Raw genomic sequence first — 24,239 nt, forward strand, 5'->3', positions numbered from 1 at the left:
CCTCTTATGCACTGAGCTGGAAACTTGCAAAGACTTCCCATTCATTATCTCTTTTCATTCTCACAGCAAAATGCAGGCTATTACTATTATTCCTCATACAGCCAAGGGAGCTGGGTCTCAGAGAGGGTGGGTTATGTCTCCAAGTTCACACAACCAAGCAGTGGATGAACCCAGATTCAGGTTTGGTCTCTCAGAAGCCAGAGTCCAGGCTCCTCACTTGGAAGGCAGGGCTGTGCCAGGTGTACCGTGGTCACCCCTGTGCCAACCATGGGCTCTGCCCAGAGAAGAAGTTGAGGAAGCAAGTGCTGGGCTGAACTTAACCCCAACTGGAAGACACCCAGAGGAAATGAAAAGGGCCCATTTCGTATTGGACACAAAGTCCTCAAGGGCGTTTCTGCAGCCCCAGCTCCTAGTATAGGGTCTGGTACCTGCTGATGTTCAAACAGGGCTTGTGGATCAATCAAGCAGTGAGCATCTAATATTTCTGACCAAAAGTTACACTATGGCCTAGGTCCGCTATTGCATTAGGATTTGCAAAATATGATTTTGTAAGTGTTATTCGTGCTGCGTTCTTCCATACCTCATCAGTTATCCACCACGACCTCCTTCCCTCTTCCTCTAAGACAGTTCTCATGTCTAAAAGGTGCTTGTGCTCCTGGTCCCACTAATTAGCAGCTCTTTTTGGCCTCCCCATGGAGTGAGGGTTGGGAATAGACTACAGCGAGTGTCTACCGTGTGCTTTAGCACACATCTCATTTTCACCACAGCCGTGTAAGCAGGGCGGAATGATCTTATTGGACAGATGAGAAGACGGAGACCCGGAGGGGTTAGATGACTTGCTCAAAGTCACCAGAACAAGTTTGAGGCTGAATTGGGATTGAACCCTAGCCTGCGGCCCCATAACTATCCTTTCTCCACCATGCCATTTCCTTCCCAGCCCAATTGCCTCCCTTCCTGATACCGGTGTGGCCAGTACAGATCTCAGAACGTGTAAACTTGATGACACTAGATCCGTCACCTCTGGGTGGAATGAAGGAAGCAACTGGGGATCGGCTTACTAATTCGAGGAGCCAATGAATTATTCACACCACCATTAGTTTGGAGGACCTTTCAGCTTCACCTCTCTTTCCCTTCCTCCAGACCCTCAGATCCTGGGACCGCTGGGTCCCCTGCCGCCCCTGAGCCCTGCAGACCTGTGGGGGTCCCTGGTGAGGAGATGCTGGTGGAAGTGGCGTCCTGTTGGCTGCTGGCAGTGACTCTGCTGGGCCCAGGGCCCAGGGTCAAAGCCATGAAAGGTAGGAGCCCCTGAGCCCAGGCAGGAGCTGGGAAGAGCAGGTGTGGGTGGGCGAGCAGCAGCCTGAGGCTCGGGAACTTTCTATGGGAGGAGTGGGAAAGCAAGAAGCCCTTTTAAGGGAGGGTCTGGCTGAATTAAGGAGGGTTCATTTCTGAAATGAGGGAAGACAACAATTATTGAGTACTTACTGTGTGCTGGGGTTTTATATACAGATTGCATTTAATCTTCACAACAATTTCAAGGTGGGCCATTTTACAGATAAAGAAACCGAAAGTCCAAGAGATTAAATAACCTCTCCGAGGATGTATGGTTACCAAGGGCTAAGGAAATGTCTCAGAGAAATATTAAAGGTTATAGCTGGAAGGACCTGCTGTACAAACCTCTAACAGCCAGGTGAAATTAAAGCTCCTTATTATGGCATTCAATGCCCTCTGAGCACTGGGCCTCAGTTTCCTGCATCCCTTGGGCAACTTGTGCTCTGGCAGGGGAATCATTTCCTTTCCTGCAGATGCTTCATCCTCAAGGCTCTCTCCCACCTCCCGTCCCCTCTGCCTGGAAGGCTCCTTATCCTCTTTTTCTACCTGAGAATATCTGGCTCAGGTCAAATATCACCTCCTCCGTGAAGCTTTCCACAATCTCTCTATTAGCCTCGAATGCTACTTCCTTGGGCCTCCCACATCCCTCTACCTGCATTTTGGTCACAGGTTTTTTTGGGCTGCCCTAATTGTTTGCTTGTCTGTCTTCCCATGAAGGCAGGGTGCTATCATTTCACCCTGCTCAGTAAACAGCCATCAGTGCCTCATTTTCCAGAAGGTTCAAGTAGAGCTTATTTCCAGGGATGGAAACATGCCATCATCCAGTCAGTGGCAGAAATGGGCTGGGGTTGAGTACCTGGGGATTGGGAGGAGCTACTGCTCCTATTTTCTAGCCTGGCTCGGTCCTAGAGGACAATGCCTCCAGGCATGGTGGTGCCTGGGCAGCCCGGGGCCTCCGGGAGTCAGCTCCGATGTTCTCATGGTCTTTTCCTGTCCTGTACGCTGGAGCAGTTCCAGGTCTGAGGGCCAGGTCTGTGGAAAGGCCAGGCAAGGACAAGGACAGGCCCTGGGCAGAGTGCCACCTCTAGTTTCCAGCCATCAGGCATGAATCAGACACTGTTTCTGCCTCATCCTGCTCCAGGGGCCAGGCAGGGAGCTGATAATATGAAGAGGGGTGAGCATCCATTCAGTCCTTTCACAGCCTTTATCCCATCAGTGTTCACAGCAGCCCGGCAAGGGAGGCATGGAGATCCTCATTTCACAGATGCTTTACTGAGGCCCTGGGAGGCTAAGTGATGGTGCTTCCGAGTCTTTGCTCCTCCCATTTCCTTCCTTTGCATGCTGTCCTACTCCCTCCCAGCAATTTTTCTCCAACTAAGAAAACCTCATTCTTCCTACTCAAACTCGTGTCAGTTCCTTTGTGAAGATTGTCCCTCGTCCAAGACCACTGGCCCCAGCAAGATTGGCCCCCCTGTCTCTGAACCCTAGAGCTCCTGATGTGGCCTCAGTCATGGCACAATTGCACGGTGTAGCTTTGTCTCATTTGCCCAACTTTCCCCTGCCCCCACCCGTGAGCTCCCCAGGACAGGGGCCCGTTATGAAATCAGCACAAACCAGGCATAGGGCACACCCTTGGCCAATCTGTCTTCTTTGCAGGGACTGTGGTCAAGTGCATTCATCAGGATCCTTTCGATTGCCAGTGACAGAAACCCCACCTAGACAAGTTTAAGCAAAAAGAGGAACACATCGGCCCTTATAACCCAGGAGGCAGAAGTGTAGTTGAAGTGGGCTCAGGGGTCCCTGCAAAAGGACATCACGGTTTCAGGATCATTTCCACTTTTCACACGGTTCTCACTGTCTGCCCATAGCCTTTCTCCATGAGCTCTGAGCAGGGGTTTGCCCAGGGCTCCCACTCTCTGTCTGGAGACCAGGGAGGAAAGTGCTCTCATTCAGGCACTCTGGAAAACCCTGGCCTAGGCAGTCACAATGGTGGTGACGGTGGTGGTTGGTGGGTGCCAGCCCACGTAGGGTCATGTATCCAGCCTTGGGGCAGGGGAAGAAGAGGGGAAGTTACCACAAGAGGGAAAGGAGCAGTGTCCTAAGAGGGGGGTTATTACAACAGGTGGAGGAAGACGTGTTGGGCAGACCATAACAACCCATGTGAGCCACAGCAAGTCATTTCATTTTCTGGGCCTCAATTTTCTCATCTGTAAAATGGGTATAAAATAGAAGATGACATAAGATCATTCACATATTCATTCATTCATCAGATATATGCAGAACTTCTACTTTGTGCCCAGTACTGTTTTAGGTACTGGGCTACAGCAGGGAACAAAACAGACAAAAATCTCTGCCTTCATGGAGCTTACAACTTGGTGGAGAGAGTTTGTCAATAAGCAAATAAATACATAAAATAAACAGTGCGTTCAATAGTGATGAGTGCTATGGAGAAAAATATAGCAGAAAAGGTGAAGAGGAATATAGCGGTGGGAGAGGATTTTGATTGTAATGGGGGGCGGGTTGGGGAAAGCCTCACTGAGAAGGTGACCAATGCACTTTTTATCTTTTTAGGTTTTAATTATGAAAATTTTCAAGATACACAAAGTAGAAAAAATAGTATCATGAATCCTTTGTCTTCATCAACCATCTTCAACAATTATCAACATCTTATCTTTCTTGTTTCCTCTGTCCTATCCCCATACATATTTCAGGAGGGTCTGGAGAAATTTAAAGCCCATTTCAGATGTCATATTATTTCACCCATAAATTCTTCAGGATGTATCTCTAACAGAAGAAGAAGTAAAAATATATATTTATATGTAACCTCAATATAATTATAATGGTATAGTAATTCCTTAACTTCATCTAATACTCACTTCATGTTTAATTTTCCCCAATTATTGCAAAATTGTCTTTTTATGGTTGTTTGTAATCCACACAATGTCCATACATTGCATATGGTTGATATTTGACTCCTGACTCTCTCTCTCTATCTGTAAATATGGGATGTATAAAGATGTCTCACACAACATGGGAATGGAAGAGTCCAAAACCCGTATCCAGACTCTCTTTTAATATAACAGTTCTGCCTCCTTTCTCCCCCCTTATTTATTGTTGAAGCACTTAGGATATTTATCTTTTGCAATTTCCTACATCCTGTTCTTGGCTGAATGTATCCTTGTGGTGTGATTTAAAATGTTCCTTTATCTTCCATATTCTCACTAAACTTGCAGCTAGATCCAGAGACTTCATTAGATTTAGGTTATTTTTGTTTCTTTTTTTGTGCATGGTCCAGGGAATGAAGCCAGGTGCCCCACATGGAAGGTGAGCATTCTACCACTGAACCACCCGTGCACCTCAGATTTTTTTTTAATGAATATTTTGTAGGTGGTGTGTGTCATTACATCAGAAAGCATTTATTGTCTGGTTTCCCCACGATCCATTTTTGTCATATAAATTTTTTGCTATAACAATTTTCAAGCATTCAGCAAAGTTGAAAGATGTTTACAGGGTGTTATAGTTTGCTAGCTGCCGGAATGCGATATACCAGAAACAGAATGGCTTTTAAAAGGGGGAATGTATTAAGTTGCAAGTCTGCAGTTCTAAGGCCATGAAAATGTCCCAACTAAAGCAAGGCTACAGAAAAGTCCCATCTAAGGCATCCAAGGAAAGATACCTTGGTTCAAGAAGGCTGATGACATTCAGGGTTTCTCTCTCAATTGGAAAGGCACATGGCAAACATGGTGATGGTTGCTAGCTTTCTCTCCAGGCTTCTCATTTTATGAAGCTCCCCCAGAGGCATTTTCCTTCTTCATCTCCAAAGGTGTCTGGCTGCACAGGCTCTAAAGCTTTTTCCAAAATGGTTCCCTCTTAAAGGGTTCCAGTAAGCAACCCCACCTTGAATGGGTGGAGATACATCTCCATGGAACCCATCCAATCCAAAGTTACCACCCATAATTGGGTGGGTCACATCTCCATGGAAACAATAAAAAAGCTCTCACCCAGAAATATTGAATGAGGATTAAAGGACATGGCTTCTCAGGGGTCCACAAATTCAAACCAGCACACAGGGAATACCTTTATACCTAATCTCCTAGTTTTACCTCTCAACTGTTTTTTTCTTTTATCACCTTTTTTACCCAATTATTATAGGAGACATTGGTGATGTTGCCTAGATTCATTATTTCATTAAGGACTGCAAAATTATTTTCCCTCTTAACTCTTTGTTATTCTGAAATCCAATCCATACAGGAAAGATAAAGTAGGTGTTTATTTCTTTGCCTTTCCCTTTCTGTGTGTCAATTTTCAAAAAAAAAAAAGAGAGGTTTAATAACCTCTAAGAATAATCAATGAATTTCTTTTAAATATTTCTTGAATTTTATTATGAATTGACAAATTTTTATATATTTGACGTGTTCAATCCATTGTAATCATTACTTTTTTTTATTTTTTATTTTTTTGCCTGGGCAAGCGCCGGGAATCAAACCCGGATCTCTGACATGGCAGGCGAGAATTCTGCCGCTGAGCCACGGTTGCACTGCCCCATTAAACGTTTTTCTTGCTCAGGTTGTACCATCTTTAGCCAGCAGGAGCCCCTTCAAGTGGGTTCCTGCGTCTTTTGACACCACTCCAGTGGTCCTGATAGCTTCTTTGCTTTCTAGCATAAGGTGTCCCAAACGTATCTTGCATATTTCCTCTCCAAGACATGATATTGGCTTTCTCCAAGGAGTTCTGGCTCCTTGTAGTTGGAAATGATAGGAGGTACAAAATGCTACTGGAATATGTTTGCATCTAGGTCTTTTTAGTGAACAGAGCTAATAAATTCATTTTTTTAAACGAAATAAAAATAAATCTTAAGTTCATACTGATGTTTTCAATTCAAATTAAGGATCACAAGAGTTTTACTTAAATTTTTAATTGTATATTCTTATCTCTTTTTTTATACACTGAACATCTTGGTTTTTTCTATTGACATTAACATACTTATTTGCTTTATTCTACACCTATTACTCGTAAAATAACAATATTTAATTTTTTATTGATAATAAGTCTACTAGATGTAGTTTAAGATTTCTTTATGGTTCATTTTGTCCTTAGGATGTATCTTACTCGGGATATTACATTCAAATACTGTATTTCAAGGTCATTTGAAGTCATTTTTCTCCATGTGGATATGCCTCCAATTTGATATCTACTTAGAATCAATTTTATTAGTTTACCTCCGTTGCTTTCATTTTTTAAATTTAAGCAAATAAGTACATGGAAGAATGTACTTTTTATATTGTAATAGGCTTGGCATGTTTTCACTGGGGAGATGATAATAATGATAATCATTTTCTTTACCGGTATATCCAAGGCTTGGCATATAGTAGATGTTTTAACTAAAAATATAGACCTACCCTTGAGACTTCTATTCCCTTTCCCTGCTTTGTTATTCTCCATAGTACCGACCACTGTTTCATAAACTATATTGTACTTATAGTGTTCATTGTCTGCCTTCCCGACTAAATATAAGCCCCGTGAGAGCTGGGGTTTTTGTTCATTTTGTTCCTACCATATCCCCGGCACCTAGAACAATACCTAGTACTCAAGAAAATTTTGTTGAGTGAATGAAAGAATGCTTCATTAAGTGTGTGAAGAATAAGTGAATGAATGAATGGACAATGAACAAACGAATTGATTTAAGGCCATGGCTCCATGCTCCCTCATTTCGTCCCAAAGACCCAGCTTGCACCTGGGCCCAGCGTCCTCGGTGCCCTTACACAAGACCCCAGCACTGACTCCGAGCCATCTCTCCCTTTTGCCCCAGGTGTCAAATGTGGGGGTGTGCTCTCAGCACCTTCCGGAAACTTCTCCAGCCCCAACTTCCCCAGGCTCTACCCCTACGACACGGAGTGCAGCTGGCTGATTGTGGTGGCCGAGGGCTCCTCGGTGCTGCTCACCTTCCATGCCTTTGACCTGGAGTACCACGACACGTGCGGCTTTGACTTCCTGGAGATCTACAATGGGGCTGCAGGAGACCAGGGCAACCTGCTGGGGAGGTTCTGCGGCCGGGTGCCCCCGCCTCCGTTCTCCTCTGCCTGGCACGTCATGTCTGTCGTCTTCCACTCTGACAAGCACGTGGCCAGCTGGGGCTTTTCCGCAGGCTACCAGAAAGGTCAAGGGGGCGCTCGGTGGCAGAGAGGGTGGCTCTCGGGTGGAGGTGGGAGCGCATCTTAGATGAGATCTTAGCATGTGGCCTGAATGACTCGGCTCTCGTAGCTTATGGGGCAAAGAGAACCTCCTCGATGCTCATAAGCTCACCTTGGCAGTTATGGGCTCGGACCTGCATGGCAGCATGCCCTATGTCTTGCTCCATTATCTTATGAGTACCCCAGAGGGGTTGCTGAGCTCAGAAATGAGGTCCCTCATGCCCCCCTAACTTTGTCCTTCTTATCCCAAGTTGCGATTTCAGGCCACAGAAGGGGCACCGCAGGTCCTTCCATGCCTAATGCCTTCCATAACATCCGACTACTTCTTGGCATGAGAATTCGCCCCATTTTGCACCCCCCACCCTCACCTCTGCCTTGAGTCCACATAAGTGGAGTGTGCATTTGGGTTTCTGTGGGGCTTGTGGCCGTCTCCCTTCCATGGTTTTCTGAACTCGCCTCTTCTATTGTACACCCCTAACCTCCCTTTCCCTTGTCCAGGCTTGAAATCTGCTTCTCTATCTAGGCTGGGGAACAGAGGACTTGCCCTTTTTGTTTTCTCCTGGACTCATGCTTCCTTGTCCTGAGGCTTCTGGGCCAGCCTCCTCCTTTTCCCTAAGCCAAAACCATAGGCCTTACTTGGGCAATGCCAGAAAATGGACAACTGCAGAGGCCCCAAAGTCCTCCAACAGCACCTGGTGGGGGAGAAGTGGGGACGGAGATGGACCTGGTCCCTGCTGTACTGAGAGGCATAGAACAGTAGAATTCTAAAACACGAGACTCATAAACTGATCTAATCATGGTTTTGGAATTTTAGATCCTAACGACTTTAGAATATTAGGATCTCAAAGTCATAATATCATAGACAGTATTTTCTAACTTGAAAAAAAAAGGCAGGAGTTCACTTATATCAAATAGAACTTTATGTAGCTTCCTAACTTATAAGAGATATGAGCAGGATTTCAATGATGAGTTTATTTTGTAAGTGCATATATTTAACATTTTTTATAAGTAAATCATTGAAAACCCAAGTTAATATTGATGGCCTTCAATGGGTTAGATTTTTACAGATAGGATGTGCCTGTCTTATCGTTACTTTAAAAAATAGTTTGCAATACAGCAAAAGAATGAAATTTGCATTGGATGACTGCAGATTGCCAAGGGCTGCTGTGGAGCCCCCAAACACCGTTTGAAAGGGAGTTAGCCTTGGAAGGGATCTCACAGGCCACCTAAACCTGTGCTCTCATTTTGCGAACAATGAATCTGAGACCCAGAAAGGGAATGCACCTTCCCAAGACCACACAGCTGGGAGGCAGCAGCACAGGGACAAGTAGCCGAGCCCTCAGTCACCCAGCCTGAGCTCCATCCACACAGCCGTGTTGTAGGGTGTAATTCTGGAGCCCCAGGAAATGCATCTGGATGTGACCCCTCCCTGCTGATGACCTCGAGCAAGTTAGGACATCCATCCTCACTCACCTCTTGGCTGTGTTGGCCACACCGGGATCCTCAGAGCTTATACCAGCATCTTCTCAGACTGTGTGTGTCTGAGCCCTGTGGGCAGGTGGGGCAGGTCTTAGGATTTCTAATATTCAGACGAGGCTCAGAGAGGCTGGGTTACTTGCCCAAGTACCACACAGTTAATAAAAAGCAGTATTGGGAAGATGTGGATCTTCAAGCTCTAAATCCACCTTTACTCAGATCCTTTCTCTAAGCCTCAGCGTCCGCTTCTGTTGGGGGGTTTGATGTCACAACCAACTCAGACACCTGAGCCCCTGTGCCCACTGGCCTGGCAGAAGGGAAGGTGAGGGTCCCGGGGCTCAGTGCACAGCTACAGTTGGTCTTCCTGGGTTTAAATCCCACTGTCTCTGTTACCTCCCAGCTGTGTGGTCTTGGGAAGGTGCATTCCCTTTCTGGGTCTCAGATTCATTGTTTGCAAAATGAGAGCACAGGTTTAGGTGGCCTGTGAGGTCCCTTCCAAGGCTAACTCCCTTTCAAACGGTGTTTGGAGGCTCCACAGCAGCCCTTGGGCATCTGCAGGCATCTGGTGCAAATTTCATTCTTTTGCTGTACTGCAAATTATTTTTTAATGTAACGATAAGATAGGCACATCCTATCTGTAAAAATCCAACCCATTGAACGCCATCAGTATTAACTTGGGTTTTCAATATTTCAATGTTGGAAAACATTGTCTACCATATTATGGGTCAGAGCCCTGCCCAGGTCCCTTGGACCTTGCCGCCTACAATGTCTTCCTGCTGACCTCCTCATCCCTTTGCTTGACAAGGGCCTTTTTGTGACTCTCCGCAGGTCACCCCTACCTCCCCCCAGCAGTCCCCTACCTGGACCTGGAGAACAGTTGTATAAACACCCCAGCTCCTTCGCTCCCAGGGTGACAGAATGGAGGCGTGCGTTTTATGCTATTTCCGGGCAGTCACCCACTCACAGCTGGCATCCCGGTGCCCTCCCAGTGGCATCAACAAAATAGGGGAAAACAATGGTCCCTTTCTCGAAGAGTTGTTGTAAAGGCTAAGGAAGGTGTGTGGGGGGTGCTGAGCGCTGGGCCTCCGTGAATGGTAACGAGGCTCCCCAGGCTCCCTGTGAGATACCTGGGCCAGGAGCTGGGGGGAGGGTGGGGGTGGGTCCCAAGGGGAGCCAAGGGGTATCCGTGGAGGGAGAAAGGTCAACCTGAATGGGCTCCCTTGCAGACGCGTGCGGCGGCGTCCTGACGGGCCTGTCGGGGGTCCTCAGCAGCCCCCAGTACCCCGACAACTACCCCAACGATGTGGAGTGCCACTGGGTGGTCCGGGCGGCCGGCCTCGCCACGGTCAAGCTGGTGTTCGTGGACTTCCAGGTGGAGGCCAACGAGGGCTGCACCTATGACTACGTGGCCGTGCTGGGGGGTGCTGGCCCTGCCCGCGGGCACCACTACTGCGGCAGCGCCAGGCCCCCTACCCTCGTGTCCTTGGGCCACGAGCTGCAGGTGGTCTTCAAGTCCGACTTCAACATCGGAGGCCGGGGCTTCAAGGCCTACTACTTCTCAGGTAGGAGGGGCTGCAGCTCCCCCCAACCCCCCACCCCCCGGGAGCCTGTGGGCGTGCTGGGCTCCCTTGGTGCTTGCAGGGGTCACACTTTCCTGTCCCTGGGTCATGTGCTTTCAACACTTTCTCTGCCTAGAATATTCTTTTTTTTTTTTTTAAATAATTTTATTGCCAAAACAAAACAACGTACAAACACCAACATTCTTTTTTTTAAATTTTTTTTAAATACCGTAAAAACACCAAACAAGCGCAAACATTCATAACTTTTGATCATTCCGTTCTACATATATATTCAGTAATTCACAATATCATCACATAGTTGCATATTCATCAGCATGATCATTTCTTGGAACGTTTGCATGTATTCAGAAAAAGAAATAAAAACAGAAAAAAATTCATACATATCATACCCCCACCCCTTCCCCTCACCGATCACCATCATTTCACTCCACATTTATTTTAACATTTGTTCCTCCTATTATTCATCTTTATTCCATATGTTCTACTCGTCTGTTGATAAGGTAGATAAAAGGAGTGTCAGACACAAGGTTTTCACAATCACACAGTCACACTGTGAAAGCTATATCATTATACAATCATCTTCAAGACACATGGCTACTGGAACACAGCTCTACATTTACAGGCAGTTCCCTCCAGCCTCTCCATTACATCTTCACTAACAAGGTGATATCTACTTAATGCATAAGAATAACCTCCAGGATAACCTCTCGACTCTGTTTGGAATCTCTCAGCCACTGGCACTTTATTTCGTCTCATTTCACTCTTCCCCCTTTTGGTTGAGAAGATTTTCTCAATCTCCTGATGCTGAGTCTCAGCTTATTCTAGGGTTTTCCTCAATCCCTTGATGCTGAGTCCCAGCTCATTCCAGGATTTCTGTTCCACGTTGCCAGGAAGGTCCACAGCCCTGGGAGTCATGTCCCACGTAGACAGGGGGAGGGTGGTGAGTTTGCTTGTTGCAAACACCAACATTCTTAACATATGAATGTTCCATACTTGGTGTACAACCAAAGTCTCACAATATCATCACATGGTTGTATATCCATCAACGTGATCATTTCTTAGAACGTTTGCATTGCTCCAGAAAAGGAAATAAAAAGAAGAAAGAAAAAACTCAGACATACCCTACCTCTTACCCCTCCCTCTCATTGACCACCAGCATTTCCATCCACCCAATATATTTTAACCTGTGTTCCCCCCTATTTTTTCCCTTACTGCTACCTTTCATTGATCACTAGTATTTCGAGCTACGCAATTTATTTTAACATTTGTTCCCCCTATTATTTATTTATTTTTAATCCATACGTTTTACTCATCTGTCCATACCGTAGATAAAAGGAGCATCAGACACAAGGTTTTCACAATCATACAGTCACATTTCTGCCTAGAATGTTTTACACATCCTTCCCTACTGGTCAATGCCAAGTTAAAAGCATGTCACCTCCTCGGTGAAGACACCCCTGCTTGACTCAGACAGAATTAATGCCTTCCCTCAACTCATAACTCTGATCTAATCCTTATCACTTCTGTGGGTGGTTTGCATGTTGATCTCCTGGCCTGACTGTGTGTTCCTTCTGGCTCATCTTTATACCTGGTACATAGTAGATCTTTAATTCATGTTTGTGAAAATGAACAGATCTTTGAGGAATTGCATCTAGTAGGGGAGAGGGATAAGGGAACAGATGATGATGACTCATTGTGATCTCTCCTATGTATAGGAAGAATCATGGATGACTTCCTGGAGGAGGAGAGAATTTGCCTTGAAGGAGTTAGCTAGGGACAGAAAGAAGGGAACGGTGTTTTAGATAGGGAATAACATAGGCAAAGTTACGGAGGACAAAGCAAGTTTGATTTGTTTGTAGAACAAAATGTTTGGTGAGGCTGAGATATAAGGAGTGAATAAAGGGCAGTGAGAAAAGGAGCAAGGCTGGGTCACGAGCCACCTTGTCTGTCAAGCCAGGGAGTTTGGACTAGACTCTGAGGACAGGTATTAGATATTACTATCGAATTCCTAGCACTCCTGAAGGGGATTAGCAATTGGAGTGAAAATCCTTAACTTTCAGCTAACTTTAGTTTACAGCATGTATTGGGATCAGTTGTCTGGTTTGCCGGCCAGGGTGGCTTTAGTGCTTGCTGCTGAAGCTATAGTTGCAGAAGGTGAGTGTTTCAGTTTCCTAGGCTGCTCCAAATAAATACCATGAAATAGTTTGGCTTAAACAATGGGAATTTATTAGCTTACAATTTTGATGCCATGAAAATGTTCAAATCAAGGCACCATCGATGCAATGATTTTTTTCCAAAGATGGGCTGCTGGCAATCCTTATCTCCTCTGCCACCTAGCAAGGCACCTGGCAGCATCTCCTGGTCTCTTCCTTCTGTTCTGGGTTCCGTTTCAGCTTTTTGCTTCCTGTTGCTTTCTCTTTCTCTGTCTGCATTTAATTCTTTTATTAGTAGGAATAAGACCCATCCTGGGCCATGCCTCACCTGAGGTCCTACTTACAATGGGTTCCCATCCACAGGAATGGATTAGTATTAAGAACATGTTTTTCTGTTCCACCCTCCTCACCATTGCTCATCCACCCCACCCTCCCTTGCCCAGGAGAATGCCAGGAGGTGTACACGGTTGTGCGGGGCAACTTCTCTAGCCCACAGTACCCCAGCTCCTACCCCAACAACATCCGGTGCCACTGGACCATCCGCCTGTCTCCTGGCTATCGGATCAAGGTATTCTTCCTGGACCTGGAACTAGAGGAGCCCAACAGCCTGACCGGGGCCTGTGACTTCGACCACCTTGCGGCCTTTGATGGGGCCAGCGAGGAGGCACCCCTGCTGGGGAGCTGGTGCGGCCACCACCTGCCACCCCCCGTCACCTCGAGCCGCAACCAGCTGCTGCTCCTGCTGCACACGGACCGCAGCACCACACGCAGGGGCTTCTCTGTGGCCTACATTGGAGGTCAGCGGGGTTTGGGGGTGTAGGTTCCCCGGTCGGGGGGAGGCCAGGCAGGGTCCCAGGTTTTTGCAGACATCCCGTCTATTTGTTCCGATCCCCAGGAACAGCCTCCTCCAGTCCCTTCTTGGGTGGCCACACCACGGCCAACTCCCAGTTGGGGGACCCCCAGTGTGAGACTCCCAATGCGACCCTTGCTTACTTCCATTATTGCAAGACTCTCCTTTTCCAGTTCCCAACTCCATGATCTCTAATTCCTCCCCTCTCTGGATCCTTCCTCCAACAGGCCTCTGGTCTTCCCTGTTCTGTAGTTGAACCTCTGTATTCAGGAATTATATGCAAAATATGGTAATATTATTTATGATAAACAATCCGGATTACTATGGAGATGTCTCCCAGCCCTGCTTGAATCAATTAAAGTGGTCTGGGCTACAGCAACAGAAATTCTGACTGACGGTGGCGTGAACACGTGGAGTTTGTTTTTCCTCACACAAAAGGTGGTTTGGAGCTAGGCAGCTGCTTTCTTGGTTCAGGGGCTCCTCTGGCCCACCTGGTATCTCTTGACTTTCTCCTCTTGGTTGCAAGATGGCTGCCACAATTTCAGACATCATGTCCATGTTCAAGACTGGAAGGGGAGGGGAAGTGCCAGCCACAGATGTCTCTTTATCAGGAAAGCAAAAGTGATTCCAGAAGCCCTCACAAGACTTCTTAGGTCTTATGGGCTTGAACTCGGTCAGATGGCCGTGCCTAGGTGCAAAAGAGACTGGGGGAGCTGGCATTCAACTTTTTCAGCCTCCATACCATTGGATGGGTCTGCCAGCTGACAACCTCCACCACCTCCTCCTCCCACCTCCCTTCCCGCCCCACTAGCCCTCCTTCTCTGGACTGTGGGCCCCAGAAATGCCTTTTCTCTAGACACATCTTGTTCTCTGCCTGGCCAGGCCAAAGCTCCTCATCATGCAGGACCAGAAACAGAGAGGTAGCAGGGAGAAAGGACCCTGCTGTGGTCACACAGCAGTCAGTCGCACAGTCAGGCCACAGATGCACTTTCTGCCTTCTCCTTCTGTGACACTGAGTGGGGTCTGTGGGAAGGAGATCCAACTGAGCTCACTTCCAAGCGTCCCCCATTAATGACTGGGACCATCCACATGGGCTCATCTGTACAAGGGGCTGATAAATGCACCTAGAGAGGCGGCTGTGAAGAGTAAAGGATGGGGTGGGCCACGATGGCTCAGCAGGCAGAGTTCTCGCCTGCCATGCCGGAGACCCAGGTTTGATTCCTGGTGCCTGCCCATGCAAAAGAAGAAGAAAGAGTAAAGGATGAAACACGAGGTTACAGTGCAGTGTCCGGGCTGAGGATGCCCTTGCCGAGGTGGATTTCATTCCTTGTACCTCAGGCCCAGCATTCAAAAGGTCTCTCTTCTTTCCACACCCCACATGCTAGGAGAGTCCCAGTCCAGCAATGGGAAGATCAGAGCTGCAGCAAGTTAGTGCCAGAAAGGTGACCTCTCTCTGGGCCTCGGCCTTCTCCACCTGTAAACTGGGGGAGGAGAGCTGGAGGACCCCAGGGTCCCTGAGTCAGAGCACCCCCCTCCCACTTCCCCCTTCTGATTCTTCCTCATGGACAAGACACCGGATGAGAGCCTTGGAGAGCAAGGCTCCAGCAGGCTCTGCCACCAGCTAGCTGGCAGACCGCTTTTCCTCCCTCTGGCTCTCAGTTTTTCCACCTGTAAAAGGAGGGCACTGGCTGAATGATTTTTAAATTCCCTTGTAGGCTCTGAGAGTCTGTTTTTCAGACCTGGATCCTCTCCCGGCTCTGTGTGGTTTTGGACGAGCCCCCTTCCCTCTCTGAGCCTGCAGAGACTGTGGGTCTGGGCAGCTCTAAATCCTGCCTCCTGTCCCCTGGGCTTCAGTGCAGGAGTCCCCACCCCCACCTTCCACTGCTCCCGCCACTGCCACCTTTCGCCCCAGATCCCTCGGGAGCCCCGGGTCAGACAGGGGCACTCACGCTGGGCGAAACTCCAGATGGGGTCTGGACTGCAGGCGGTCTCCCTGCCGGGAGAGTGGCATGGCATCAATCAGGGGTGACATGCAGTTCAGCGCTGCCACAATCATCGCGGGAGACGGTGGGCTCATAAATCCCTAACTGCCCAGACGGCAGAGACTGAAATATGTGAGAGGCATTTCCCCGGGAGAAGTTGAGAGTTCCAGGCCTCTGCCTCCCAGCTCTCTTTCCTTTTCCCTGTCGCCAGTCGGCCCCCTCCCTCTTCCTTTTCCCTTCCCCTCCCCACTGCCCCAGGACCCATCCCCACCCATAAGCACACATACCCACTTGGTCGTTCAAGCCCAGACACCCAAGAGTTACGGTCACACAGTCCTGGCTGGGAGTGGGGGCAGGGGCAGCTAAAGAGGGTGGAGAGACAAAGAACTTTGGAATTTTATGGACCCAAACTTTAAGATCCCAACTCAGCCACTGCAAACAACCTTACCTCTCAACCTTAGCTGTCTCAGTGCTTCAGTTGCCAGAACTGTAAAATGGGTTTAGCTCTGACTGCCTCCTGAGGTCATTGTGGGGAGGGACAGTGAGACTGACCCTCACCACCCTTCTAAAAACAATCCCCCCTCCCCCAATTTTGCCCCCTCTGCCTTTCTTCTTTGCTTGATTTTCCTCCAGGGCACTTCTGGCGCTTATATGAATTTTCCGTATTTCTTTCCCCCTCTCCCAACTAGAATGTAACAACCTCCATGAAGGCAGGAATTTGGGGCTCTTTTGTTTTGCTTTGTTTTATCTGTGGTGCAGAGAATAGTGCCTGCACATAAAAGGGGATCAATAAATATTTGTTAAATGATTGAATGAATGAATGGTTGAATGAATTGCCTGGCACATGGTAGAGCGATCAGCAAACAGTAGCTGTTATTATGATTAAGAATTTTCATTCATTCATTCCATCGATCATCCCCAGTGGTTCCCGTGAACGTGAGCTGCTCCCGCACCGACTTCCAGGTCCTGATATCGGCACAGGCGCTGGCCCCGCTGGAGCGGACACAGGTCTACCTGGGCAGCCGGAGCTGCGCCGCCCAGGAAGTCGGCGGCCACTTCAGGATCCAGGCTCGCTTTGACACCTGCGGCACTGAGTCTCAGGTAAGGGGTGGGGGTGGGGGGAGGGCTTTGGCCCCCGCTGAAGGGCACCTGCCATGGCTGAGGAGTCAGCCTCTCTGGAGATAGCACCCACCTGGACGCTGCACCCAGCCCTTCCAGGCGTTATTGCAGCGAACTTGTCCAGGTTTGAGATGGAGAATTGAGACAGGGGAGACAGAGGCGGGGTGGGGTCCTGCTGCACGTCCCAGCAACACCTAAAAACCTCCACTGGCCGCTCCTCCAGAAACCTCTGCAGGCTGGGCCCCCACCAGAGGTCCCACCTTCTTCCTGGAGCTCCCCTGGCACTGGCTGCTCTCATTGCTTTAATATGCAGAGCTGCCTGAGCCTCCTGCCCACCCCTCCCACGGCAATGGGGCCTCGCAAGTAATAGGACCCACCTCCCTCACAAAGCAGCAAGGGTTACACATCTTGTATTTTGGAGGCCTTGAACCCAGCCAGGCTTGGGGCTGACAGAGAGACCCTGAGCAGTATCTCAAGCAACTGGATATTTATACTGTTAGGGACAAGGTCAGATAGGAGGTGGTGGGATGGGGAGAGAAAGACAGCGCCCTCCCATCAGAGAGACTCCAGCTTTGGCATCTGGAGGATGTGCTGGACTAGCCTGGCAGAAATCATGTGCTCTCAGCAACCCTCCTCACTATCTCCAGTGTTAGCCACTCTGCCCTCCCCAGCCTCCTGGCAGCCACTGTCCTTCTTACCTGCAAAGAGACTTTGAGGTCAATCTTGGCCGTCAAGATATTCTGCCCTCACCCCCACTGCATGCCCTAAGTACCGCAGGGATTTTCTCTGGGACAGAACCACATTCCATAGAGTCATAGAATGATGGAGAACAGGCAATCCCAGAGCAGAGAATCATGAAATCTTAGAACCAAGGACGCCTACATACTGCCAGGTCACAGAACCCCCGCCAAACTCAGAACCACAGAATTGTAGAATCTTGAAATCAATATCGTGGAAATATAAAATCTGAGAACCTTAGACTCACAGATTCTTTGTATAACCCTTAAAAGTCCTAGATCCATGAGGACCAGTCTCTGTAGAGCTCATATAGCCAAAAGCAATGAACACTTAGATGCAACTCTTTAAGTATGTGAGAGACTTGATTTCACAGTCATCAACACCACATTTTGTATGGCCTTTTCTTTCCTCCCTAAGTTTCATCAAAAGCCCCTGAAACGCCACCCTGGCCCCATCTTTATTTTGTAGATTAACTTTGCTCTTTTCGCTAAGTCCCCTTCCACTCTCAAGTCTTGTCTTTCTTTGCCCAGTGTCCTGCTTCTGTATCACAAAAATCCAGGAGACAAGCTCTCCTCAGAGAGCGGGGTGGTCGGGAGGCAGGCTGGCTGAGGGCACGAATGCAGGAGGCACTTTTGGGGAATAAGGAACCTGAGCCTTTTGGAAGCTTAGAGTTGGAGCAGTTCCTCAAGGTCACCCAGCCAGTGCTCTCCTGGTTTGCGGCTCCCCTTATCACCCTTCCCCAAAGGGGTCCCCTGTCTCCAGGGACGAGAGCTTCCTCTTACTCAGACGCTGGCTCCTAGTTTAAGAGGCTTCACTTTTTAGAAGCCTCTTCTCAGGAGTGCCACTCCCTGGGCCAGGGCCAGTTTGGGGAGTCTGAAGAGTGTAAAGGCTACTACGGATTTGGGGTGGGAGGGGAAAGTAGCCATGCATCACTGCAGCCTCCCCAACTCCTGACCACACCAAATAGATATCTCAGACCCTGGCCCAGACACCCCATAATCTCAGGGAGACTTGACACCTACCTCGTTCATCCAGGCATGGGGAGGGCACCTGTGTGTGCCAGCCCCCTTCCCCATCTAGCTCCCCAGTCACTCTTCCCAACCTTAGAGGGGTGCCCCTGGAGTGGCCAGAGGTTCAACACCAAGGGCACCTACTACAAACGTAATTGGGAGAAATGATTCCAGAAGGAAGGTCACATTGCCAGGGAACAGAACTTCTAGCTGGGAGGGCAGGAAACCTGGCTTCTGGACTGAGCCTTGGGCAACTGAGTGCTTTTGCTGGGTTCTCAGTAGTCACACCTGCCAATTTGCTAAGGAAGAGGGATCAGACTAGGTGCTCTGAAAAGGCCCTTTGGTTCTACAAGCTGGGCCTACAAGAGGAACGATGGCTAAGTGCACAGTTCAGAGGCAGGCAGATCTGAGTGAGAATATGGTCTTTGCCATTTGCACAGTGTTCTCGTTTGCTAGCTGCTGGCATACAATAAATCAGAACCAGAACGGCTTTTATCAAGGGGAATTTAATAAGTTGCAAGTTTACGGTTTTTAGGCCATGGAAATGTCCAAATTAAAGCAAGTCTATAGAAATGTTCAATCTAAGGCATCCAGGGAAAGATACCTTGGTTCAAGAAGGCCGATGAAGTTCAAGCTTTCCCTCTCAACTGGGAAGGCGCATGGCGAACATGGTGACGCCTGCTAGCTTTCTCTCCAGGCTTCTTGTTTCAGGAAGCTCCTCGGGAGGGGTTTTCCTTCTTCATCTCCAAAGGTGTCTGGCAGCGTGGGCTCTGTGCTTTGTTTTGACTCTGCTCTGTTGTTCTCCTGTTGTTCCGTCATGTTCTGCGGCTGTCTCCTCGTTCTCAGAAAAGGCACTCTCTCCAAAATATCTCCTCTTTTATAGGATTCCAGCAAACCAATCGACACCCCCGTAGAATGGGTGGAGACACATCTCCATCTGATCAAGTTTAACACTCACAGTTGATTAAGTCACATCTCCTTGGAAATAACCCCATCAAGCTTCCAACCTGTAGTACTGAGTAGGGATCAGAAGAAACTGTTGTTCCCACAAGATTGACTAGGACCAAAACATGGCTTTTCTAGGGTGCACCAATCCTTTAAAGCCGGCACACACACACTGCGTGATCTCAGACAAGGGATTTAACCTCTGGGCCTCAGTTTCCTTATCTGTAAGATGAAGCTGTTAGAAAGCGTCCTTGTGAGAAGAAATGAGATAACGCACTTTAAGAACCTGGCAAATGTCCCCCAAATTGTTAGCTGTTACTATCTTTCACAGACCCTGTCTCCTTGAAACCAGAGCGAAGTTTTTGGTCCATCAAAACGAAAATTGCCCTTCTAGCCAACCCACCCTCATAATCCCCTTTTATCAATGGGGACACTGAGGCTCTGGGTGGGAAAGGAGTCATTGCCCAAGCTGGGGCTATAACCAAGGCTCCCGGGGCTCTGCCCCTTTGGGAAACACCTGTCTAGGGGAACAGGATTAGCCCAGCCTCCTCCAGGTGTGAGCAAATGTCCCCACGATCCCACAGAGAAGAAACAACACTTCAGTGATCGTCAGTGTGCTGTACATCGATTTCTCGACTGGCGGGCGGGAGGATGTCCAGGAATACGAGGTCCGCTGTGAACCTCGGCGAAAGGAGGCTTCTGTCCACCTGTTGTCTGGCTCCGACTGGCTTGGGCCCTATGCTGCCACTGCCGAGCACCTTCAGGAAGCACCAGCCGGGGCCGAGGCAGAGGCCCTGGAGGGCCCGGTGGCTGCGGTGACCCAGGACACCAGTGACGTCATCTTCCTGGGCCTCTGCATCCTGGCTGGAGTCCTCATGGTCGTTGCTATTGTGGTTCTGATGCTGCTGTGAACAGAGGGGGAGGGGACCTGGCACCTGGCAGCCCTGGGAGGGGACCTGGCACCCGGCAGCCCAGCCTGGGGATCCCACCTCCGGGGCAGGACGGGATCTTGCTGGCTTGTCGGTAACCTTGGAAAAGTCCACTGCCCCTCTCTATGCCTCAGTTTCCACATGACTTTGCTCTGCCTACCTCGCAGGGCTGGCGTAAGGCTCAGAGAAGAACGTGAAGGGATAAGAGTTTTGTAAACCGTCGCATGCCATGCATACTTTGGCAATTGCTGTTGTTATTATTATTATTATCAATTTTAAGGATATTATGCTGTAAAAAAAAAAGAACTCTGCCATATGCTATACTTGTCAATTTGGAGAGATATGGCCACTGATGGCAGAGAGTGAATCAAACTGACTCATTCTCCGACTTGCGCTGAGGCTGGAAGCTGAGAGCTGGCGTCTCCCTTTCATGTTGGAGTTTACCCCTCAAATCTCTTGTGCTCTTTGACTGCAAAGCTGATTGAAGTTCCATGTGTCTCTTGCCCCTGGTGTTGAGCCCAGATCACCCGCTCATCTTTGTCCTCCAGATGAGTTCTCTTTGGAGCCCTTGTGTACCCTCCTGCACTGGACTTCCCTCGCAGCTACCTCAGTCTGCTCAGAGCACTTCTAAGCACCCACTCCCCACCACTTCTTTCAAGTTCACATCACCGAGAATAGGGGTTGGGAATCCCAACTCTTCCCCATAAGACCTCGGGGATCCTTATGCCAGCTGGTCCACCCCCTTCCTGGAACTCCACATACCAAGAAGCAGAGCAATTTTGTTAATGAAAAATAAAAAGTTAAACAGAAATACTGTTTATAGTACACCACTCCCCCTGCTTACATGTATATTTGAGGCTCACTCAAAAGAGCCCTTCTGTAATAACAGAAATCTCCAAATTGACCATGCTGACCACTGGTATCGATCAATAAAAACTGTAGCCCAATTGCAATTCAACCAGCAACTCAACAATTATTCACTGGCTCCCAGCTTTGTGCCTGGTGTTGTGCCAGGCTCCGGGCGCACAGCCGTAGACAAGGCAGGCAAAATTCTGGCCCTCAGGGTGCTTCTGGTCTGGTGGAGCAGGATGGGGGAGCTTGAAAGGCAGATGAGTTGGTAACTTGCAGAGAAAACTGGTGAGAAAAAGAGTCAACAAAGAAATGGGAAAAGAGAGAGAGAGAGAGAAAAAAAAAACAGTGTTCAAGTCCTGGCTCTTATTCGCATCGATTGTCTGAGCCTGGGCAAGTCACTTGGATTTTCTGAGTCTTAATTTCTCCACTGGCAAAATGGGCTCAGCGTTCTTCTCTTGTGTGAGGATGTAGCAATGTAATGAATTATGGACGTCAGTTAGGATAGATTCGTCAGCAGGAGAGAGTCTTGTCTGCTACCCTGGGTGATTTGGGACAGAAGCCCCTTCCACTCGCTCTATGTCTTTCTCCCAGACTCCCCCAGTCACTGAGCCAGGCTAACTTTCCTGGCCTGCTTTGTGAACACTTCACAACTTCCTGTTCTCAGTTTCCCTGTCTGAGGAGGACTAGACACACACTAGATGTTCTGGGGGCCCTCTAGGATTCTGCCTCCAGGATCCATGGGCTGGGCCTTGGGATGCAGCAGGGGGGGCCCCCGGGGAAGAGCTGTGAGCAGGGTACAGAAGATAATAGCTCAGCCTGTGCAAGCCTAAGTCTCAAAGCTGGGTGTGCGTGATTGCGTGTGTGCACACGTGATATAAATGCAGTGGGAAAGCTGGGTCCCTTAATCTCTACTCTTGGAAGCTGATCTTCAAGGACCATTGCACAGAGGGCAGGAGCTCTGGCTCTGCAGCCAGACCATGTAAGTTAAGAGGCAAGTCACCTCTTTCTCTTAAGCTCAGCCTTCTTACCTGCAAAGTAGGGATAATAACATCTACTCTCTTGTTTGGTTGTGGAATTAAATGAGATAATATGTAACAGGGTCCAACTCACAGGAAAGACTCAAGAAAAGTCAGTACCTACCACTGACCCATGAGTTTATGTAACAGTTCTAAGCCCAGCATTGCCACTGACTTGCCGTGTAACCTTGGGGACAGCCCACTCCTTTCTCCAGCCCATTTCTCCACCTACAAAATGTGGTGAGTGATATTATCACCTCCAGTATCATCCCTATCATAGCTACCACCTCATGAACATGGCCTATGTGACAGCTGTCTAAAATGTGTCATCTCACTTAAGCCAACCTGAGAAGTTGGCATAATTATCTCCATTTTACAGATGAGAAAACTGAGGCACAGGGCAGGAAAGTATCTCGTTCAAGATCGCAAGGCTATGAAATGTTGAAGCTAAGCCGAGAGAGACAACTCTTCTCTGAGCTGGGGGGATTGTGCACCGAGCTGAGGCCTAAAAGGATCTCGGGTCAGTGTCCTCGAACCTGAGGGCTGGGCCTGGATGGGAAAAAACTAGAATGGCAGAGTGCAGGAGGAGGGTTTTGTCTTCACAACGTGCCCAGATACCGCCCTTCCCAACCCTCTGGGCAGCCAGCACGTTGATTATCCTGCCTGAGCCGTGGGAAATGACAGTCTTTATGACAGCACAGTGTCTATTTAGAAATGAAAGGGCCGAAATGATATCCATTAGCCAACACACCCTGGCCCTAGAAGAGTGTCAGGGCACGGCAGGCATGGTGCAGCTCGCCTGCTCATCTACCAATTTTCCCTTTCCGGAGAGTGGGGCCTGGGGAAAGAGCCTGGCTTGAATCCCAGCTCCCTCCTCATTGGCGGTGTGACTTGGGATGGGGCTGCCCCAGGCCGGGAGCTTTAGGGCCTGCTGCCAGCCTATCCCCGTAGGTCTACCATCACTGATAAAGGAGTTCTTGGCAAACAGATATGTTGGCCCTGGGAAAACACCCTTTGAGTTTCAGGCCTGTTCTTTCCCTGACTCTGTGTGACCTTAGGCATGTTGCTTAACCTCTCTGAGCCTATTTCCTCATCTGTGGAATGAGGGTAGAAACACCGTCCTTGCAAGGTCATTGGGAGGATTAAGTGAGAGAACATAGGGAGAAGCCTCACATGGGGCCTCCACCTGGACAAATTCAAAAAGTGGTTGGTTGGTGGGCCCTGGCCCAGTAAGGGCTTCCGGAGGAGCTCTCACATCTCCAAGTTGGGAGGGGCTCTACAAGAAAGCAAGTCCATCTCCAATGAGTCTCCCTTTTACTTGGTCTGGCCAAGCTCCCCCAGGATCCCCTGTTCTTCAAATAGGCCAAAGACCTACCTGGTCTTCATATTTCTTGTTCCTCTGTGTGCCATGCCCTTTCACCACAGCCTCACCTGGCCTGGTTCCTTTTTATTGTTCTGTCTCTGCTCAAATGGCCCCTGACCCCTTATCTAAAATAGCAGTTCCCCCTGCCGGCCCCATTGCTTTGAACCCCTTTGCCTGCCTTTATTTCCTTCATAGACCATATCACCATCTGAAATGACATTACATTTCCCTGTCTGTTGCTTGGTTCTCCTCACTACAATGCCAGCTCTATGGAGGTCATCTTCATATCGGTCACCTCAGAGCCGGGTGCATGGTAGGCATTCGGCGAGTTCCTGTGGTTGAATGAGCACGTGAACAAGTGAATGAATGGATGAACACCACCCACTTCGGCGCTTCCCATGCGCCTTCTCTGTGTCCATGCTCTACGCTGAGAGGCAGACTAGTTCGGACTTGGTCCCTGCCCTCCAGGGGCTCACCGTCTACGGGAAAGGAGAGAGACACATATGAAACCAACTCTAAGGTAGACAGTGTTCAAAGAAATAGCATCAGTCGGGGTCGGCAGGCACCAGCAGACAGCCCATGAAACGGAGTTTGAAGAGAGTTCAAAAAAGGGACAATTTACCAAGGTGTGATGTAGGAAGTAGAGAAACCACAGGGGACGGGAGGGGAGCCTGGGGCTAGTAGCAGTGGGGCATCCTTACCACCC

At 48.8% G+C, this 24,239-nt stretch overlaps 1 protein-coding gene across 1 annotated transcript; it reads left to right on the plus strand.

The window, feature by feature from the left end:
- Nucleotides 1-1,154: 1,154 nt before the first annotated feature.
- Nucleotides 1,155-20,775, plus strand: CDCP2 (CUB domain containing protein 2). The gene is made up of 6 exons (XM_077136381.1): nt 1,155-1,295; nt 7,139-7,486; nt 10,223-10,558; nt 13,173-13,526; nt 16,484-16,662; nt 19,958-20,775. The coding sequence occupies exons 1-6, from the start codon at nt 1,217-1,219 to the stop codon at nt 20,282-20,284; spliced, it is 1,623 nt and encodes a 540-aa protein (XP_076992496.1). The 5' UTR covers nt 1,155-1,216; the 3' UTR covers nt 20,285-20,775.
- The last annotated feature ends 3,464 nt before the right edge of the window (nt 20,776-24,239 follow it).

The sequence above is a fragment of the Tamandua tetradactyla genome, chromosome 2 (genome assembly GCF_023851605.1).
Source record: "Tamandua tetradactyla isolate mTamTet1 chromosome 2, mTamTet1.pri, whole genome shotgun sequence".
Taxonomy (NCBI): Eukaryota; Metazoa; Chordata; class Mammalia; order Pilosa; family Myrmecophagidae; genus Tamandua; species Tamandua tetradactyla.

Bases quoted from the DNA above. Each gene is read 5' to 3' on its own strand.
- CDCP2 (XM_077136381.1), top strand. From the start codon at position 1,217: ATGCTGGTGGAAGTGGCGTCCTGTTGGCTGCTGGCAGTGACTCTGCTG. The intron at 1,296-7,138 runs GTAGGAGCCCCT...CTTTTGCCCCAG, and splicing joins CAGGGTCAAAGCCATGAAAG to GTGTCAAATGTGGGGGTGTG. The intron at 10,559-13,172 runs GTAGGAGGGGCT...TCCCTTGCCCAG, and splicing joins CAAGGCCTACTACTTCTCAG to GAGAATGCCAGGAGGTGTAC.